The 19,858-nt window shown below is 43.5% G+C and overlaps 2 protein-coding genes across 8 annotated transcripts in view; one reads left to right on the top strand and one right to left on the bottom strand.

Annotated features, from left to right (window-relative positions):
* BCL2L11 (BCL2 like 11) overlaps positions 1-15,304 on the top strand; it is a 46,853-nt gene extending 31,549 nt beyond the window's left edge. For 3 of the 4 annotated variants that reach the window (XM_050753131.1, XM_050753127.1, XM_050753130.1), the window contains one exon: positions 10,977-15,304. In XM_050753131.1, coding sequence (XP_050609088.1) covers positions 10,977-11,075 — 99 coding nt within the window. In that variant the 3' untranslated portion in view covers positions 11,076-15,304. Of the gene's footprint in view, positions 1-637 lie in introns of all 4 variants that reach the window. The other variant, XM_050753129.1, reaches the window with a different exon arrangement.
* The window catches only part of MTLN (mitoregulin), a 1,146,577-nt gene that overhangs the window by 603,679 nt on the left and 523,040 nt on the right, over positions 1-19,858 (bottom strand). Inside the window, exon 1 of one of the 4 annotated variants that reach the window (XM_050753154.1) lies at positions 14,675-14,678. The exons of the other annotated variants lie outside the window; for them this stretch is intronic. The gene's annotated coding sequence lies outside the window, so the exon portion shown is untranslated. Of the gene's footprint in view, positions 1-14,674; positions 14,679-19,858 lie in introns of those variants that run through there. 4 annotated transcript variants of the gene reach the window in all.

The following is a 19,858-nucleotide window of genomic DNA, read 5'->3' as shown; positions in this document are numbered from 1 at the left end:
TTGGGAGGCCGAGGTGGGTGGATCACCTGAGGTCAGGAGTTCAAGACCAGCCTGGCCAAGATGGTGAAGCCCTGTCTCTACTAAAAATACAAAAAATTAGCTGGGCGTGGTGGTGGGCGCCTGTAATCCCAGCTACTCGGGAGGCTGAGGCAGGAGAATCGCTTGAACCCAGGAGACGGAGGTTGCAGTGAACTGAGATTGCGCCATTGTAGTCCAGTGAAACTCCGTCTAAAAAAAAAAAAAATAGTTCAAAACACTGGATAATACTCTGGATAGTGACACAGTGATCTTCAAAGCCACAGACACCCGTCTTGATACTTGTTAAATTAAAAACAGTCCATTGTCTGGAATCACACTTAATGGTCCGTTGTTAAATATTGGGGGCAGAAATCTGGGAAGGTAATGGGAGGCCGTTTTTGGGAAATAATGAATTCAAATTACCTGCTGTCTTCACAAGGGAATTATCCTCTCTTGGCAAGCAGTATACCTCACTGCGCTGCTTTCGGATGGATATTAACCTTTTAAATACTGACTGTCTTTATTTGCTTAATGCTATTACAATGCCTTGTCTAAAGTGTTAGTCTTTTATTGCCATGAGCCTTGCGAAGCCTGACAGGATATTTTCCCGTTTTTCCAGTTAGAGAAATAGAGGAAGTTGTCGTGTAGTTGTCATGTATTCAGTCCACTTAAGGGCAGTGGGGAAGCGTTTGAGACGGAGCTGTGGAGGCTGAATCCTTGAAGGAGGAGGTGAGAGAGGCACAGGTGAGCGCAAAGTCCCAGTGCATGTCCCCTCTTCTCTCCCGATGCAGTGTCATTCCCAGCTGACCCTGCCGGGCTGAACGGCCTGGCCCCTCTATTCAGTCGGAGTTTTACTACTACAGTGGATTTTGGTAACTTCATTTTGAAATAATTTCAGACTTACAAAAATGTTGGAAGAATGACACAAAGAACCACCCTTTTATATCTGCCCCATTTGTTTTCATGTTTTCCCACTTTGTACACGTGTACAGTTTATTTCAGAATAAACTACAGACATGATACTGCTTTTTCTACACTAAAAATACTTCAGTATGTATTTCCCAAAAATAAGAGTAATCCCTTGTGTAACCACAGTGTAATTATCAAAATTCACAAATAGTTTTACAGAACTATTATCTGATCTGTGGACCTTATTCAAATGTTACCACTTGTCCCAACAGTGCCCTTCTCAGGAAAAAAAAAAAAAAAGAAAAAAATGTATTTTCTGGCCCAAGAGCCAATGTAGGACCATGCATTGAATTCAAGTGTCTTACCTCTGGCTCCATTAATTTGGAACCATCCTCTGTCTTTGTCTTTTATGACAGTGACATTTTTGAAGGATCAGGGCAGTTGTAATTTACAGACTCCCTGAATTTGATTTATCTGATATTTCTGCATGATGAGACTCACATTTTGCATTTCTGACAGGAGCACTCCAGAGGTGATGTGTCCTTAGTGTGGCACAACAGGAGGCACATGATGTCCATTTGTCCTGTTACTGATGAGGTTCACTTTGATCCAAGGTGGTGTCTTCCGCTGTGAAGTTAGTACTTTTCCATTTGTAATATGACAGAGCTTGTAAAGGACGAAGAGCTTTCCTTTCTCTCTCATATAATTATTTAGTATACCAACTTGGATTCATGGATTCCTGTTTTATTCAATGGGCTACAATGCGTTACTCTCAATGTTTATTTTGATGCTCAGATTCTTAAAGATTTGGCAGGAGGCACCAGTAGTGCAGGCACAGGGAGAACCAGTTGTGGGACAAAGCCCAGGGGCTGTGAAGGTCATGGAGCTCTTAAAAGGCATTTGTTGCTGAATGAACTATGGCCAGAGGGCCACTGACGCTCACAGCTCTTCCTATGCAGGTCTGCTGTGCGGGGCGCTCTCTAAGACTCCAAGCTTTGAGACTCCTAGTGGAGAGTAGGGAGGCTGTTGGTAAAGGCTAGGTAGCACAGGGATGTTAGTGGGCATGGAGGGAAGAGAGGTTCTCTGAGAAGCTAAATCTTTATTTTGGAATTTGTGAGAAAGTGAGCAGCTTGCCTTTACCCGAGTGGTGCAGTGTTTGTATTTCTGCAGCCTGCACCTTCTCTTCCTCGTGAGTGTGTCAGCCCAAGACAGCCAGACTGTTCTTCAGTAGCTGTTGGCAGTTTCTTTCATCACCCAAACTGTGTGAGTGCATGTGCCGGTTCATCTGCTGGACGCAGTGCCAGCAAGGATAGATTGCGATCCTCTGTAGATGTGGAACAGAGGTACTGGAAGGGTAGTGTCTACTTGGGTGGGAGTCTTGACCATGGGCCGGGGCTGCGATCCAAAGCCCTTAGAATGTAAAAATGCTTGCTCTTGGAATAACTGGAGCCGTTCTGCAACCAGCATGCCTCCTTCTTTCCCCTCCACCACCCGTAATACTGAAGCTGGAGTTGTTTTCCTTCTGTGGCTTCTAGGTTCTTCGCAGTCAGGTTGTCCAGCTCAAGTCACTCCAGGTGCAGGAACACTGCTCTTGGCTAACTGTGACCTGGGCATGTCCTGGTGGTCTGCTGCAGTGGACAGCGGCCCATGAAGCTGCTCTCCAGATGAGGCCAGCAGTGAATGAAAACCCTTTCACTGTTTGATCACAAGAAACAGTGATCTTTTGTTTACACTGCCTACTTCCTACTCTGTCCAGGGCATGTGCAGACATGAATTGATTGAAGTACACGTAGACCAAAATCTAGCCCTGAATCAGACAAAGTAGAGTTGAGAAGGTGGCTTGCAGACTGATTTTGATGGAAAGAATTTAATATGTCATTACATTAGCATTTTCCTATACTATATATGAATTTGAAATACTTATATGCTCTCCTTCTTGAGAAGTGAAATCCCCAGTGCTATCTCATTCTTGTTTTTATAAATGGTAGTCATTCTTCTGTGAATAATGTACAAAGGCAAGGACTAAAGTTTAGCCTGCTTGTTGGTAATTGCACAAACTGAACACAAACCCAAATGTGTGGTCTCAGCGTACTTTGGAGGTCTTCATTAATTGAATGTTGGAGTTTAATAAAAGAAGTTGCTTTCTGTTACTGGCTGTGAAAAGAATCATGGAAATCTGCACATCAGATATTAAGTTCAAATTAGACGTAACTCATACAATGATAGGTTGCCCCACACTTCACTCACATGAGTTTATAGAATGCCAGTTTTCATAACAAAGGCAGTCATGAGGAGCTTAGATAAGCTTAGATAAGCTCCTCATGTACCTGCCATTGATCAGTGGCACAGTTTTCAGGTTCAGCAAGAGTTTTCCTTAGAGCTGGAGGAGGCAGCTCAGTGTTTGGGTTTAGGAACCTTCCTTGCCTGTCTTAGACCACCCCATTTCCATCCCACAAGTACAATGGCCAGAGGTGATGAGCTCCTTGGTTCTTCCCTCAGACTTTCGGGAGCACATGTGGCTGGGATTGTGTGGACTATGGATTGCTGGTTTTCCAAACAAGCATGTTCTGTTACTTGTTGAAGCCAGAGTGTGATCTCGTAGGAAAACATGAAGCGTGGGGACTTTGGGGTCAGACCTAGAACCCTGGCTCCACCCTTAACCTTTAGGAGGCCCATTTCCTGGTCTATCCCTTAGGCATATAGTGAAGATTAAGTAAGAACATTTAGAGATGGAGCTAGAAAATTCATATTATCATCTATTATCATAATTCTGTTTCCTCTCACTTTGAACTGTAATGGAAACATTTTTCAGTGGGTCTTTGGCGTTTAGAAAGGGAGATGCCAGGAACTCTGTTCACCTGTCTTATCTTTTAAATACTCTGGAACTGCTTTTTAAACGAGTTGTGTGGTTGACCCTACTGCACATGCTGTGTCTGGGTGTAGGCAAATGTGAGATGAGGCTGAGGCACTGGTGTGTGCTTAAATGGCTGGGTGGGCATTGGGCTAAAGGAGTTGTGCTTGTTTGCACCACGTGTGAGTGCTCATCTGTTTGGCAGGTGCCTACACCTGCAGGGCTGCCTGGCTGCTCTGGATCGAGGCCATGAACACGTAACCATGAGGAAGGAGATGCAGGTGCCTGGAAGGGGACTTCAGGAGGTCTAACTGGGGTTTTGTTTTGTTTTTTAATCTCTTGAGGAGGAAATGAAGATGCACACAATTACTAAGACTTGGCCCTGCTGCAGACGCTCAAAACTAATAAGCTTCTCGTATCATCCTTCACTAGACTTGTACCACCTGAAACACAGTGGAGAGGTTTTAGTTGTGGTTAAACTATATTACATCTCACTTAGCTTTTTTCTGAGGCTGGAACATTTTGGAACAGTGTGTTTCTTCTCTGAATCTAATATTCCAACTACTGGTGCCTCACACAGATGTCAAAACAATCTGTGTCTTCTCTGTGGTTGGCCATAGAACAGTGACGACTTCCGAAGTGGCAGGCGGGAGTCATTCCCCACTTGAGCCAGCACCAGGTCTGGAGTCTGACAGGCTAGAGACCTACCAAGTGGAGGGCTGTGCTGCGCTGCCTGAAGAGCCTCAGTGCACAGCCTCACCCCAACATTCACTGGAGAAGAGATTTGTCTCACAAGAAGCCTTAACTATCATAATTTCTTTGAAATAGTGTGTCAAAAATAGGATAAAAGTTTGGCTTATGCAAATGTAGTTTTTATCTGACTTCTGAAGACCACATTGTCACCATAGCAAATCAGCTGCAGCACCCATAGCTTTGCAGCACTAGAGGAGAGTGCTCTACTGGTTTGGGGTGAAGGTACCATGCATCTGGGAGGGAACTTCCCAGTGCCCTTTCCCCAGCTGTGGTGACATCAAAGTGCAGTAGGCACAAGCTATGCAAATATCCCTGTTGCCTTGGTGATGAACAGAAAGTGGATTTGGTGTTGGGCAGTATTGTCGCAATCTCCTCTGACACCTGAAAACAACATGCATGTGGACCCAGCGCTGAAATACCAGCTCAGCTGCCGCTTGACTGTGGTGGTTGGTGTGAAAGTGGAGAGAGACCGGATCTTCCTGAAGAGCTCCACATGATGCTGACTACGTGCTGGGCCTTTTTCTCTCTGACCTCTGTGTCACTCGGTTGCCAGTTAAAATGCTGTTTAGACTGCTGGGTTATGAACGGGTAGTGGGGTGGTAGTTCTAACAGAACCGGGGGGCGACTCCTAGTCCTCTGTCCCACCCTGCCACCTCAGTGGCCCTAAAGATGCCGTGACAGCCCTTGGGTATTCCCAGGCTCCTGGATGTCCATCCCAGGCCCTCTCTTCTGCAGCCTGTGGGGATCAGACACCAACCAGAGAGAGACTGCTCCCTCAGTTGCCTGAGCCTGGAACAGAGATTCCCTCTGTCCCTCCTGGTCTCACAGTCCAAAATTCAGCCTCCTATTATGTATTATATATAATATATAATAATATATAGTGTATGTATAAATACTTACATATAAAAAATAACTTTCAGGACACCCTATGCATTTAGTGTTGAAATTCTGAAAGAAACAAGTTTTTGAGTAAGTTAAATTCCTCTGCATCTCAGAGTCGTATAGGTATACCTTGTTTTTGAATGCCTCTTAGAATTAGGAATTGAGCTTGCTTTGATATGACGACGAAATTGTTTTTCCCTTGTTGCTTTGACTGCCAGGAAACTCTTAACTGTGGCTGTCTTACGGCACATCTCACCCCCTGGTTCCCAGGATAACTCCTTGATGTCATGTCTGATCTCAGCCTTTTTTTAAATTGTGTTATGCACATTTGTGCTTTTTTAATTTAAGTCCCCCTTGAGCGATGCTATTTCTAGGTCAGTGATGTACTTACTGAGTCCTTTGGCCCAGTGGGTGTCAACCCTGCCTTTGGAGTGTGGATGAGTGGGCTGTATTCTGAGCTGCATTGTGGAAATCATTTAGTGATTCTCAGTTCTCACTCCAGAACCTCTGTGACCTCAGCTTAGCCTGAAACAAGGCCCCCTTCAGGTCTGAGGAGCACCGGGCCCTTCCCAGCACAGGCACAGGCACAGGGACAGGGCATGCAAAGAGGGAAGGTGCTGGCCTGAAAGCCCTCGTTTAACTTCTGTCCTGCTTCTGGCATTCCATCTTCATGTGGACCAAGAGTACCCATCCTGTCCTGCCACTGTCTTGCACCACCCTTTGAGTCACTTGCTTGACCAACTCTGTAGTCACTGGCTGCAAAACAGCAGGGAATGCTCCCCTGGCACTCAGGGTTGTTGTGGGGACTGAAAAGCGTGGGCTAGGTTATTTCATTTGTGGTGGCCATGGCAATTCTTCCATCCCCAAGCTTGGGCACACGAAGTCCAAAGGCCTGGAGTGCCCTACGCAGTTTTTCAAAGGATTGACTCCTCTCACTGTTGGGGAGTGAAGCTGAATCCAAAGCTGCGTTCTATAGGTGTCTGGTGTTCAACCTGACCAGTTCCCTGGAGCCAGGGCCTCTTTTCTTTTCCAAGCATCTGCTTCCCTGGACTGAGCAAGAGAGTGTTGTTCTGTGATTATTTTGGCATTAGAATGTCATTAAATTCCCTGACACTTGATTGGTCGTCTCAAGTGTAAATTGAAGATGCTTCTGTCCTGCACTCAATGTTCCTCGCTGCAGTGGCAGTGCCAGCCCCTGGCAAGGCAGCAGGAACCCCACGCTACGGCATTCCTGTGGCTCAGCTCCTCCCCAGTTGCCACCCAGATGAGCTTGTGCCATCTGGTGTCATGGGGACGTGTGAAGAGCTATTTAGGAATTCCCTGTCGAATGCTCGACACCATCTCAAAGGGCATTGTTCATGTCTTCAGAGAAAGACTGCCTAAGTCTATGCTGAGGAAACTTGTAGAGACAGAATCCTATGCCTTTGCACTTAGAGGGCACAGTCTATGGAGGAGCAATCCTGCAACTTGGCATAATTTTTCCTTCTGGCTTATGATAAATATTTATCCACTACTTAGATTATCTTTACTGAACTGCTGGCCCCTTCTGCCTGTTGGCCTTGCTGCCTCTGCCCAGCTTCTCTCTCCACCTGCACTGCCCATTCTCCTCTTGTCCTTCCAAGAAATTCTCCTCTTCCTTTGGGGCTCGATGTGGGGATTCACCCTCGTGCCTTCCTGCCCTGGCTCCCCGACTTCCTCTCTGGCCAGGTTTTTTCTCCCTCTCATCTTATTTGCCTCTGTATTGTCCTTACTTTATTATCTTGTTTACTATTTTGTGCTGGCGACACAGCTATTACCACCAGACCTAGTGGGTACACAGACACGTGCCTTGAAGTTGGGCCCCCACCTGATGCCGGTCAGCATCAAGGCCACTGGAGCCCCTTGCCCTGAGAGGAGCAGGGGCTGTCAGGAACTGGTTCTTGGCGGGACATACAAGGTTGTGAATGTTGAAGGAGTCACCTTCTGGACACATGGGATGGCCACAAAAGGCAGTTACCTCCAGGTAACCCAGTCCTCATATAGCTCTTGATTTAGACTATGAAGATTATAGTACCTAACTGGGTGGGGGCCCTCCTCTTTGTGCACTTGTGATTGTGTGTATGTGTGTCTGGGTAGAGAAAGAGTGAGAGAGGAGAGAACTGTAATATATGGTCACTTCAGTTGTAACTTACTAGCCAATTTGGTCTTTAAAAATAATCTTCTTCACCCAAATGAGTTACTATATCTTCCTAAAGTATTTTTGCAATTTATACTAAAACAGAGTTATCCAACCCTGTAAGAAGGATTGTTTTCACTTAAAGGGTGACAGACTGAGAATTATGGATAAGCATCAATGAAAGGGTGTATCAGTCAGTTAGGGCTGCCGTGCAGAGTTCCAGAGACTGCGTGGCTCACACAACAGGAATTTATTTTTCTCAGTTCTGGAGGCTGGAAGTCTGTGATCTTGGTGCAGACTTAGCCTCCAGACCTGTAGATGCCGTCATCCCGTGTCTTCACGTGGTCTACCCCGGTGGGTTTCTGTGTCCTGATTATCTAAGAACACCTTGGATTAGAGCCCACCCCACAGTGACCTCATTTTAACTTAATCACCTTATTGATGACCCTGTCTCCACTTACAGTCACAGTCTGAGGTCCGGGGGGTTAGAACGGCAACAGATGAATTGAGGGGACACAGTTTACAGTTCAGCCCATAAAGAGGAGGACACCCAGAAGTTTCAGGAGGGAGTGGAGCATCTTCCCTGTTTGTATTTATTTTAATAGTTTTTTTAAAAAACGCTTTTAATCAGGAAAGACAGTGTGTCTTTTTTATATTACCCAGTTTAGGAGTGGCAGAACTTAAATGCACTTGTGATACACAGATGTCGCTTCCACCTGATTAAGAACCACTATAGCAGACGCAGACTTACTGGACTCTAGGCAGGAGGCCAGCTCTGCAGACAGAGCAGCTCTCAGGAAGACAGTCCAGGCATGGCTGCTGATGCTCCTTTATGGGTGTGTTTATTGTCTTAGCCCACATTAGATGCGAGGGACCACTCATACTGCAAGTGACAGCTCCTGGCTCAGTCATACTTGCTTTTAACTGGCAGCTCCCCAACAATACAGAGATTGTCATTTTTAGTCCTGACTTTCCAATTCCATTTTGGATATGCTACCCTGGCCAGAAGCCTCTGGGTGTGCCCTTACTTTGACCTTTCACCAGTGCATTCCATCTTAGGGGGCTTTCTCTAATCGCTTCAAACTCCCTCCTGACCCCTTACACCACCCCAAAACCAAAGGCCCTGGTTTAGGAGCTGAATTGTAGCAGCCGCTCCTCACGTATCTAGATCGCAGGGAGATTTCACTGGAGCTGGCTGAAGCTGTTGGCGCTTTGAGCAGCATTGAGCCGTCAGTCTTAGTTCTGCGTCTTCGCCCCACTGCAGCTTTTGGCCACTTGCCCCAGTTTAGTGTCACCAGGCCCTGACCATAAGCCGCAGTAATTTTTATGGCTGCAGGTATTAAGAGGGCAGCCAGTCTGCAGAGGTAGGGGCTGCCCATCCTCCAGCTGTCTTTTGCAGTACGGGCATACGCTTCAAGCCAACAGCAGCTCCAGCCGGCCGTGCCAGCTGTCAAATGCTTTCTGGGCTGGCACAGCTCTTTGAATCCGTGGTAATGGCTTCCTCTGTTGAATGTCGTCCAAAAGCAATTGCTTGTCAACTTAAAAGCGTGTGCCATGTTGTCATGCCCGCCGTCTGAGAGGGCAGGCATCCCCGCACCCTTGCAGACTGCGATGCTTTAGCATCTTCTCACGAGTCAGAGATTGGGTGTAACTTTTGCCAAAATTTCCTGCATTTTCCCCACCGTGTCCAGCATGTCTTTGAACACCCCATATCCTTTTACATTTGAGATGAAAGCGGAACTCTAAAAACTTGGAAAGATTCTCTCGTGAGGTGACTTCTACTTAAGCTTGGTCACAGCCTCCTGCTGTCCTCCAAGAGTGGACAGAAGATTTCTTCCCTTGGACGCTGCCAGTGCTGGAATATGAAACTTAGCAAGTGTCAGCAGTTGGAGTCTGCCCTTCACGTTGACACAGCCCCCTCATTGGTGTCCTGTTGACTGTGGACACCCAGTCAGCCCCATGTTCTGGCCACACCGAGCATGGCAGTGACAGCAGGTTGGCACAAAACTTCCCTGCCTGGATTGATTACTTAGCCCATCATAGCATACACTTTCTTCATTTTAGTAAGTTGTGGTTTTATTTTGAATAAGTTTCTTTCAACCTATTAATATTAGTCTACACTAAAATTAACCTTCCCCTAAATTATTCTCACACACAGGCAGCAAAGTAATTTTGAAAGTTAAATCAAAACAAAGCAATCTTGTGTGTAAAACAGATAAAAATCACAGACTGTGGTTACAGAGTGCCTCTACAGGAATCGCTTACATAAAGCTGATTTCCTCCAATCTTGTTATGGAAGGAAAAGGGGAAATGCCCTGGCCTTATCACAATCCCATTCTGTCAAACAAGCGAGGCAGAGCTTGTGTAAACAGTGGAGCTGCAGCTGCAGCTGGTGTCTGTGGGGGCTGTTCGGGGTCTGAGGGGACAGTTGTCTCAGCCTGATTCATGGCCGGTGGTTCCCGCGACGGTGTGTTGGAGGCATCCCCCACTCAGTGAGAAGGGGGTTTGTGGAGAGACAGTCACGTAGCCCAGTCTCGTGTGGATTAGTCATTAAGAAATGTCCAGGGCAGATTTCAGACTTGAATGGCGAACCAGGTTGGTAGCTCATGGCGTTGAGGTTGATGTGTTGTGTTACCGCCGCCTTTGGCAACTTTGAATTTATACCTTGCACTTACCCACAAGATGGATTAGAACCTGAAAGTGGGCGCTGTGGAAGACCTGAGGACCCTGAAAGCATTGAATAAGCTGGTGATTTCCTTTTGAACAGTTCCTCAGCTTGTAACAAACATAGGCTGGTCACTGGCACAGAGGCTTTTTATGTTCTGGATTGCTCTTTCCTCCGCACACCGAGAGGGTAGGAGGATGGGGGTTGACAGTGCCTGTGTCTGTGACCATGGGCACCCCTCTGGGTCACAGTGTTTATCGTAGCCAAGCAGCCAGAGGCACAGTGGTGCATCACTGCACGACTTTGCTTAGCTTCTTAGGGCAGATTACTCCACATCACTGGTTTCTCAAATAAATTACAGCTACCAGAAATTCACCCCTGAGGGAATCTGCAGCATATTTGAATGTCAATTAACTTGGGTGGTAAGATAGTTGCTTTACCTCCTCTTTGAGTTTTTCAAACATTCTTTTGGGTGCTTTTTTTTTTTTTTTTTTTCTATTTTAAGGAGTAAATCATTGGTATGCCTGCCCTTTATGTAGGGATGTCTTCTCCTTTGCAGGGAAATGAAAACAAGTTTTCTTCACAGTCTCAGGGAGGAATCGTGCTTTGTGATACAGTGCTCGTGAAGAGGTGCCTTTCATAGTGTTTAAGCTGGGATTGGTTGTTCACTTAAATATGGGCTCCCTCCCCTCCCCACTTCCAAATTAGGGAGAAACTAAGAAGCTTTCCTTTTGTTGTTTCAGGTATTTTTGAATAATTACCAAGCAGCCGAAGACCACCCACAAATGGTTATCTTACGACTGTTGCGTTACATTGTCCGCCTGGTGTGGAGAATGCATTGACAGGTTCTTTGCGGAGCCGAGAGATGTGCAGACATTTTGCTTGTTCGAACCAACAAGCCCCAGCACCGCGGTCTCCTGGTGCCATTATCATGCAGCCAGCGGTTCTCTGGTGGAGGGGCAGGTGACGTGTTCAGAAGACACCGAGCTGGATGGGAACTTGACCTTTCTGTTCATCACCACACAGCAGAATTTCTAATGGAAGTTTCTTGTGAATGTAAAGGAGGGAGCATTCTTTGCTTTTTAATGTACAAACCATGGTTTTTTGGAACAGGATTTTGTGTAAGAATGGTGTTTACATGCAGTGTGTTTTCCCCATCACCTTTAATAAGGTTTTTCAAAAAGGAAATGGAAACTTTTTAATCAATTGTGAATAATTTTTGTATTAAAATTTTAAGAACCTATGGCCTATTCTCAGAGGATTATGTAAAGCCTGCCGTGGAAACTGAGCCAGCTAACTTAAAAAGCTGCCTTAGTTTATTTTTAGAGATTACAGAATTTTTAAACAGGGAGAGGTGTGATATACTCCCTCCCTTCCCTACTATTGCCTCTTTGACCTTTTAAAATTATTTTTATTAATACCAAAAGAGTTCTTTTGAAATGGAACTGATTAAAAGGGCAGAGGGTCTGTTGTCACCTGCATTGATATGCCAGTCCCATTTGTAAATATTTACGTACCTTTATAAATTCAGTTGCATCTGTGGCAAAATTTCAGACTATTTTTCCGTCTTTCCTCATCACGTTTTGTGATGTACCTCCAGTCTGGACTCAGATTCATAGATTTGATCCAGTGTATTTTCATGATAAAGTGAAACTGAGTCAGAACAAGAGTTAATATCCGCCTTTATCTTGCACAGTTCGAGTGATCTGTTATTAACTGGGAAGCATTTGGTGTTGGTTTTCATTCCATTTTGATGAGTATGTTATTGGGAAGTATTCTGAAGAGGCAATAGCAGTAATAGCAACAGACCTAAGTGCTACGCCCCTTTGTGCTGCTGGCTTTTCTGGTTGCAGGCTTTCCCATGTTCACGGGATGCACTGTCAGCATCAGGTCCCAGAGGGCCACCGTGTCCATTACAGCAGAGTCCAGCTGCAGCATCCAGCTCACGCCTTCATGGGAATGGGCACAGGCCTGGGACAGGGCTTCTGATGGCCATTTGCTTGGCCTCCTGCATTTTAGTCCTCCTGCATTCAGTCCACTGGCCCCACTCCTTTAAATTCACTTTGAAACATAGGCTTCATCCCACTTCCACCAGCACCATAGAAGAATTCTTCTGGGCAGAAGTCTGTGTTTTTCGTTCTTCCAGGACAGTTGGATACTGTCAGGCCACTCGTGCCCCCAGCCCTGTAGTGAGGGTGCTCTTTCTCTGTGCCTGCTCCTTGTGAGTGCAATGGAAGGAAACCACACACTGGTCAGTCGTTTCAGAGGCAGCAGACACCCAGGGAGACACAGGAAAGAGTCAGGTTAGGGAGCAGTGAAATTGAGGAGGGAAGACAATTTTGTGAACTCTGTAACTCTTAAAATTTTTGAAAACTCCAATCATTAAACAGCTTTTAAAAGAAATAAGTAAATCTTCAAATGAATCAGCAGTGCCAGCAACTAGTGTTTTGCCCAATAGAAGAGCCAGAATGTTCACATTATTTAAATTAGGTGGAAAAATCTAAACACTTGTATCTTCATAATTTAAAATATATATATACACACATATACACACACACACACATATATATATATGTATTGCATATTCACTTTTTCCTTTAGATGGAGATGATTTAATTCCAAATATTCTTTCTTTAAATAATTTCGTTTCCCCAAGAATCTCCTTGGGACTTTGACTTATTTTTAAAGCTGTGTTGGAGCTCAACTTGTTCCCTAATGTGTCTCGAGCCCATTTGTAGGGTTACACAAAGCCCACGGTTATAAGCGGTGGTAGGATTGCAGCCGCGGGCCTGCTGGACACACACACACACACCAAAGATGTATTTGGTTCTGGGCGCCCCCTCCCAGGATCCCTGTACTCATGTGCCAGTCTCCTGACTAGAGCACTTTACTCTGTTTCCTCAGCTCTGCAGCCCCTGGGAGCACACACTGGGTGCAGCCCTGGGCCGGGCACCGGGGGCCCTGTCCTGCGCTGCCCAGGGGCTGTGTTCAACACACGAGCACGTTTCCCTCTGGCCTGGTGGCCTCCAGGCTGGATGTGGAAACAGTTCCTGAGGAAATCAGAGATTCTATGAATTGTAGGAGTATTAAAGAACAGGCTGTTGGCACCAGAACTTAAAGCGATGACTGGATGTCTCTGTACTGTATGTATCTGGTTATCAAGATTCCTCTGCAGAAAGTATGCCTCCCGTGGGTATACGTTTTTACCTTTTTTAAAACACGTTTTTGTAGAAAAAATAATTAAATCCCCTTTTTGGAAACTTAATGCAGGTTTTGTGCCTTGACAACCTCCCCCCATGTGAGGTTTGTAAAAAGTGTCCTGTGACTTAACACAGAAACACAATAAACACACACAAAATAGCTTCATGAGTGATTCTTCAGATGTCCTTCCCAGAAACCAGTTGATGAAGAATGTTGGGGGTGGGGGTTGTGGAGAAATCAAGTTTAAAATTCCTTCTGATTAAAAAATATAGTGGAATACAGTTGTCTGCCGTTCCCCTTCTTAATGTATATATTGTGAGTATTTATTAGATTAGTAGGTCATATTTTACTTATCAACTGAGCCAAATGTCTGTGTGCAATTGTGTTTCCTTTACCTTTCTTGTAAAATTTTGTACAGCATAAATGAGTAAAAAAATCACTGTTTTTCTAAACTTCTTCAGAATCAAGGATTGTAAATATTGTAGATTCTTTTTCTGTGTGATGTGTCCTACTGTTTCATAATGCTGTAACTTGTAGAAATATTGTATATTTATTTTCTGCTTATTTAATGTCTTAATTTCTGAAAAGTATTAACATCCCTGTCTCCCACACCCCTGCCATTCCATGAAGTTACCTCCTGAGAGGTGTAGGGGGTGACTGGAGAGCTCATTGCAGACCACATGGTCCTCCAGGGTGGCTCTCCAGCTTTGGGTCCTGGTATTTCCAGTCAAGTGGGTTTCAATTCTTGGGCTTTGCCGCCCTTATGATGAAGCGTGTGTTTGATGCCAGTGAGAAACTCAGTCTGGCAGGCTACAAAATTCTACTCCAAGAAATACCCAGCAACCTTCTGTTTGTTCCAAAGCAACTAGCTTCTCATGCAAGCAAATTTTGCTGACTCCAGGCTTTATCTTTAGGAAAACAAAAAAACCAAAGTATTAGCAGGTGGGAAAGATTTTTCTACTGAAAATGTATCCCTGACAACTCAGTGTTTAGAAAAAAGTTAAAATGTGCCACTTCCGGAGGTGCTGCATTGCAGTTGTTCAGGGCTAGGGCCGGGCAAGACCAGGGGACGGGTGGGACAGGTGGCTCCTGCCTCAGGACCACCTCCGGCCACTAACCCCTTGTGGACAACTGTGAGTGGTTGGGTTTTCCCCCACCTGCTGTGCGACTTCCTGTGCTTGAGGCTGGACTAAATTGTCTTCAGGAGCTAATTTTAATTAACTGTACAGCCCTCCCCACGCCCCACCCATTTGGTCACCGCATTTTGGTCAGTCTGCTTCTTCAGGTCGATGCCCTCCTGATTCTCCATCTCCTTCAGGGGAGGTTGGGGCCCCACTGGACTGGGTGTCAAGATGTGAAAGCTCGTGGAAGCTTTAAGGAGACTTCATGGTGGTTCCATGCAGGTGGTTCTGCCATCCCTGCTGATTTATCCTGGTTCCTGTGTGTGTGTACTCACATGTGGAGGGCGGGGGGAACGTGGGGTCTACTTTAAACAGCATTGTGTGTAAGAAGCATCCTCAAGCTCCCAGCTAAGTAACTTGACTACTTTTATTTGGGAATTTCGGACCATAGAAGCTCTTTCATGTTTTATGTTCAGATTCTGTGACCACTAGTTACTGTATCAGAACTCTTCAGGTACCCACTTATAAATAGCACTGATCTGTTTGTATACTGATCCATCACTAACCTGTTTTCTAGGACCCAGCATATGTAGCATTTGTATTGCAGTTTCCCTGGCTTACTTGTGTTTTGCACTGATGAATTTTGACAGGGTAATTGCCACTTTACTTGTGCAATACTGCTGTAAATAACTGCAGATTTTTAAAGAATCTTTTATGTTAATTTTATAAAAATAAAACTTACAACTAGTTTTGGTGAGCTGTTTGATTTGTTTGCACAAAATGTCAGAGAAACAGCTGAAATTATATATGAACATGTACACGCCCACACATCTGCTGTTACCAGTCATAAAATGTAGCCGTGTGTAGCTCATATATTTTTGCTTGAAGACGAATCTGTTCAGTACATTTAAAAGCAAACCAGTCTTTAAAGTTTTGATGTGGCTGGTGCGACTGCTGGAAAAGTATTCTGCCTGCACAGTCAGATATGACTCAGCACTTGGGTGGGGAATTGTGGGGGCAGGGAAGTGTACCAGGAGCCAACTCCTGATGAGTGATAGGGCAGGTGCCCTGCCATCTTACCCCATTCACCCCATAGTAGAAAGTGCTTGTCTGCAGCACCTGCTCAGAGTCCAAGGGGTCACCCAAACATGCCTAGACCCTGGGTGTGAAATGACCAGGAACCAGTAAGTTCCCAGCTCCTGTCATGCAGGGTGGATGGGAATTGCCTTAGGAATGAGTGAAAGAAATTAAAGCCTGGTTTGGGGATACAGGTGATAAAATCCTAATAAGTAAGTACTTAATTTGGCACTTTACCCTATAGTGCTGGGAAAGTGAAGGACAGACTCAGCTTTGTTTTAGACTAATAATCTGTTAATGCTTTCAATCAGGTGAGCAATACACGAATATGGTCTTGAATATTTATTTCAAATTGTATTTGTTTCACATCAAATTGTTCTGTCTTAATCCTACCTCCTCATTGAGGTAGGAGTTTGCATTTTTCCGGACCCTTAATCTGCAGTGTGTGTGTGTGTGTATGTGTGTGTGTACTTACACAGCAATTTTGCTTTTCTGTGAGTCCCATAGCTCTATATATGGTTCTGACATAGCAATAGGTCACATACCTTTCCGTAGTGACTCCACTTCATGCTAACTACTGCAGCAAGCGCTAGAGCACAGGCATAGAGTTTGCTCATGGGTATCCCCTCTTGTGGTACAGGGAGGTGGAAGATCAGCCTCAACAGACCCTGGAAGACACTGTCAAAGTGGCAGCTCCACACGGCCCCCTGGCAGCACGTAAGAACACCCACCTACCCCCAGTGCTGTCAGACATGAGTGAGCTGGTGTCTGCCTGCTGGGGGAGGAGCAAGTGGTGCTTATTTGAATTTTTCTATCAGTGCAGTAGGATGATCTTTTCAGGCATTGGTGGCATTTGCCTGTTTTTCTAAAAGCTTTTGCTAATTTTGGGTTGAGTATTTTTTCTATTGATGATTAGCTCTTTATACATTCTGGACAAAAAAATCTCTTGTATGTTGGAAATACTTTTCCTTCAATCTGTTGCCTTTTTCCCCCAACCTTTTATTATGAAAACTTTCAAATATTCAGAAAAGTCAAAAGAGTTTTACAGAGAACACCCATGCACTCACTACCTAGCTTCTACTTTTACTTTTACTACTTTTGCATTATAATGTATTCATCTATTAATCCGGCTTATTTTTTGGTGCATTTCAAAGTAAGTTGTAGTCACCAGTACTCATCCCCAAATACTTCAGCATCATTTAGAGTTCATTAATTTTTTTATAATTTTTTCTCCAAAGATAAAATTCGCATAAAGTAAAACATACAAATCCTATGTGTGCATTTGCTAAATTTTGACCAAGGATACAGCTGTCTCTCAAATCCTTGTCAAGATAAAGAATACTACCGTAACTTCCAGAAAGTTACCTCCTTTCCAGGTAATCCCTCCTCTCCTGCCCCCATCGGTAACTTCTGTTCTGAGGTTCTTTTCCATCATAAATTAGTTTTACCTCTTCCTGAACTTCATATTAATGGAACCATACAGTATATGGTCTTTTGTGTTGTGTCTGGTTTCTTTTGCTCAGAATATGAGATCCACGTTACAATTATCAGTAATTTCTTCCTTTTCATTACTGAGTCGTAGTCTATTGTGTGAACAAACCAAGCTTTTGTCTATTGTCTTATTAATGAACACCTGAGTTCTTACCAGTTTGGGGCTATGATGAATAAATCTGCTGTGAATACTCTCATACAAAGCACATGAGTCTTTTTCTGCGAACATATGTTTTTAGTCTGCTGCATGTTTTTTAATTGCTTGTGGTGTAGTTTATGTAGAAGTTGTCATCTTAGAAGTCAGATTTATCAATCTTGCTTAGGTTTCTGTATTTTGTATCTTGTTTAAGACAACTTCTGTATGCCAAAGTTTTAAATATATTTTCTTATGTTTTATTCATATAACCAGTACAGTTTGGGCTTTTTTTTTTTTCACCTTAATCCACCTGGAATTGATTTTTTTTAGTGATCCACAGTGTGAGTCTGACAATTTTTTTTTTTTTTTACTATTGCTCTTATATTTTATTGAATGCTGTTTTTTTTCCTCTATTTTTTAGTATTTGCATGGTGAGAATGAATTCATTTAATTGATTTTAATTTTAAATATACAAATGCAAATTGTACATAGCAAAACGAAAGGAATTTTTAGTTCATTAGATTCTGTGTCATTGTATTGTACTGAATTTTCTCCTAATTTAGTAATTCTGAGGATGACCCACAACCCATCTTTTCTCAAACTCAAATACAGACATTACCCAAGACGCATTAATCAGAAACAATGACGTTTTTGTCTGGTTTGTATTTTCTTCTAGATGTCAAATTGACATGTAGGGATTAACATATCCACAAAACAAACTTTATCAAATGAGGCTGCCCATTTCTATGTTCTGTCCTCTCTAATACATTATTTACATTTTGCTTTATTGATTTTTATTTAGCATAATACTTTCAGTAGTGGTGGTGGCCTGTATGTACATGTATGTACATGCATGTGCTAAATGTACACATTTAATTACATATATGACTTATATAATTATATAATTTATATAACTTAAATTTAATAATTATATTATTTATATAATTATATAACGATTTATATTTTATAAAGCTAATATAATTTATATTGTATACTATAATTTATAAAATTTATATATAATACATTTTTATATAATATAAATATTATTAATACTAATAAATATTTCAAATGCTTTAAAATATTTGAAATAACCTGCATTTAGAATTAGACTTAGATATCTAACCCTTATATAGGATTAGGCTTGGATATCCCAGGCATCCAAGTATAATCCTATATACAGGTTACATATTCAAATATTTTGAAGCATTACTTTGATTTTTACAACTCTGGTTAACTCTTCCTTTCTATGAGAGGATATGATGTAACCATTTTTACCCCACAGACAGCCAGCACTGTTGTCTTTTTGTCCACCAGCCTAAATTGATCCTTTGACAATATACCAAATTCTCATACATACGGTTCTATATCTCAACTCTTGCCTTTTTCATTGATCCTTTTGTTAATCTACATTATTTTAATTACGAAAGTTTTATCATCTGTTTTGAATTTCTTGTCTTTATTTTTCAAAATCATCATGGCTCTTTTACACTGTTTTTATGTGCATCTTAGAATTAGTTGAAGCTTTTCAGAAAGTTCTTTGGAAGTCTTATTTAGGATTACAATGACTCTTGATTTAGGGAAGAATTGCCATTTTTCCAGAAGTTTTCCAAGATGTATAATATTTTCATCCATCGATTACGTTTGGTTTTGGATGCTTTTAGTACACTTGATTTTTCTTCCTACCAATCCTGCACATTTCCTATTTGCTTTTTCTGGGAAAGAAGGGAGGATGCCTCGCATCCAGGCCTTATCTCCACCACAGTTTCCCTTTGTGTGCCTGCCTCCCACTGCCCCTGGCACCTCTGAAGCTTTCTCTCCCTGCCCGAGGTATCGCTGAGGGCAGGCCCGTGGCCTAATGCTTGGGTGATAAAACGCTCTTCCCAGCACTTTGACTCTGGAGCAAGCAAGGCAAGGAGGGGCCATTTGGAGGGCAGCGTCCTTGAAGCTGCAGAGCATGTTTGTGTTTTTGGCCACAGTAACCGGCCCCAGCCACCAGCACCCTGGGGTCCCTTCTCTGAGCTGCCTGCTGGACTATGCAATAGGCGCCCACCTTCCAGCATGTTCTCCTTGTGCTAAATTGGCCAGGGCTGGTTTCTGTCACTGGGAGCCAAAGCGGTGACTCATTCCTACCTGTCAGAAGGACCGAATACAAAGGTTGGATGAAGCCTCTTTAAGCAAGATGAATTAGAAGGTGTGGGGTGATGGGCTCATAGTGAAAATCTCCCCTGGCGAGACCAGAATGGGGTGTTAGGAGATGGGAAATAGCGAGGCAAAAGGTGGTCTCTAATCTTTTTGGGTAAATTCTACCACTGCTGTTTTGTGTGTGTGTGTGTGTTTTTTTTTTTTTTTTTCCTGGAAACTCTTATCTTTCCTGAGGCAACCCCTAAGTCCTTAGAAGACTGTATTACCAAGGAGAAGATATATTATAGAATGTTGAAGGCCTTTATTTCTGGGCATGTTATAGAATGATTATGTGTATTACAGAAAAGGACCCAGGAAGGCATGATTATAATAACCACTCAGGCTCCATACAGTAGATTTGGGAAGAGTTAGTCCTTACAATAACCCTTTATCTAATCGCTAAACAAGATCAAACTTG

This window comes from Macaca thibetana, chromosome 13 (genome assembly GCF_024542745.1).
Source record: "Macaca thibetana thibetana isolate TM-01 chromosome 13, ASM2454274v1, whole genome shotgun sequence".
In the NCBI taxonomy this organism is placed as follows: Eukaryota; Metazoa; Chordata; class Mammalia; order Primates; family Cercopithecidae; genus Macaca; species Macaca thibetana.
The sequence above is the reverse complement of the archived record's forward strand: the minus strand, read 5'-3'. Positions and strand labels throughout refer to the sequence as shown.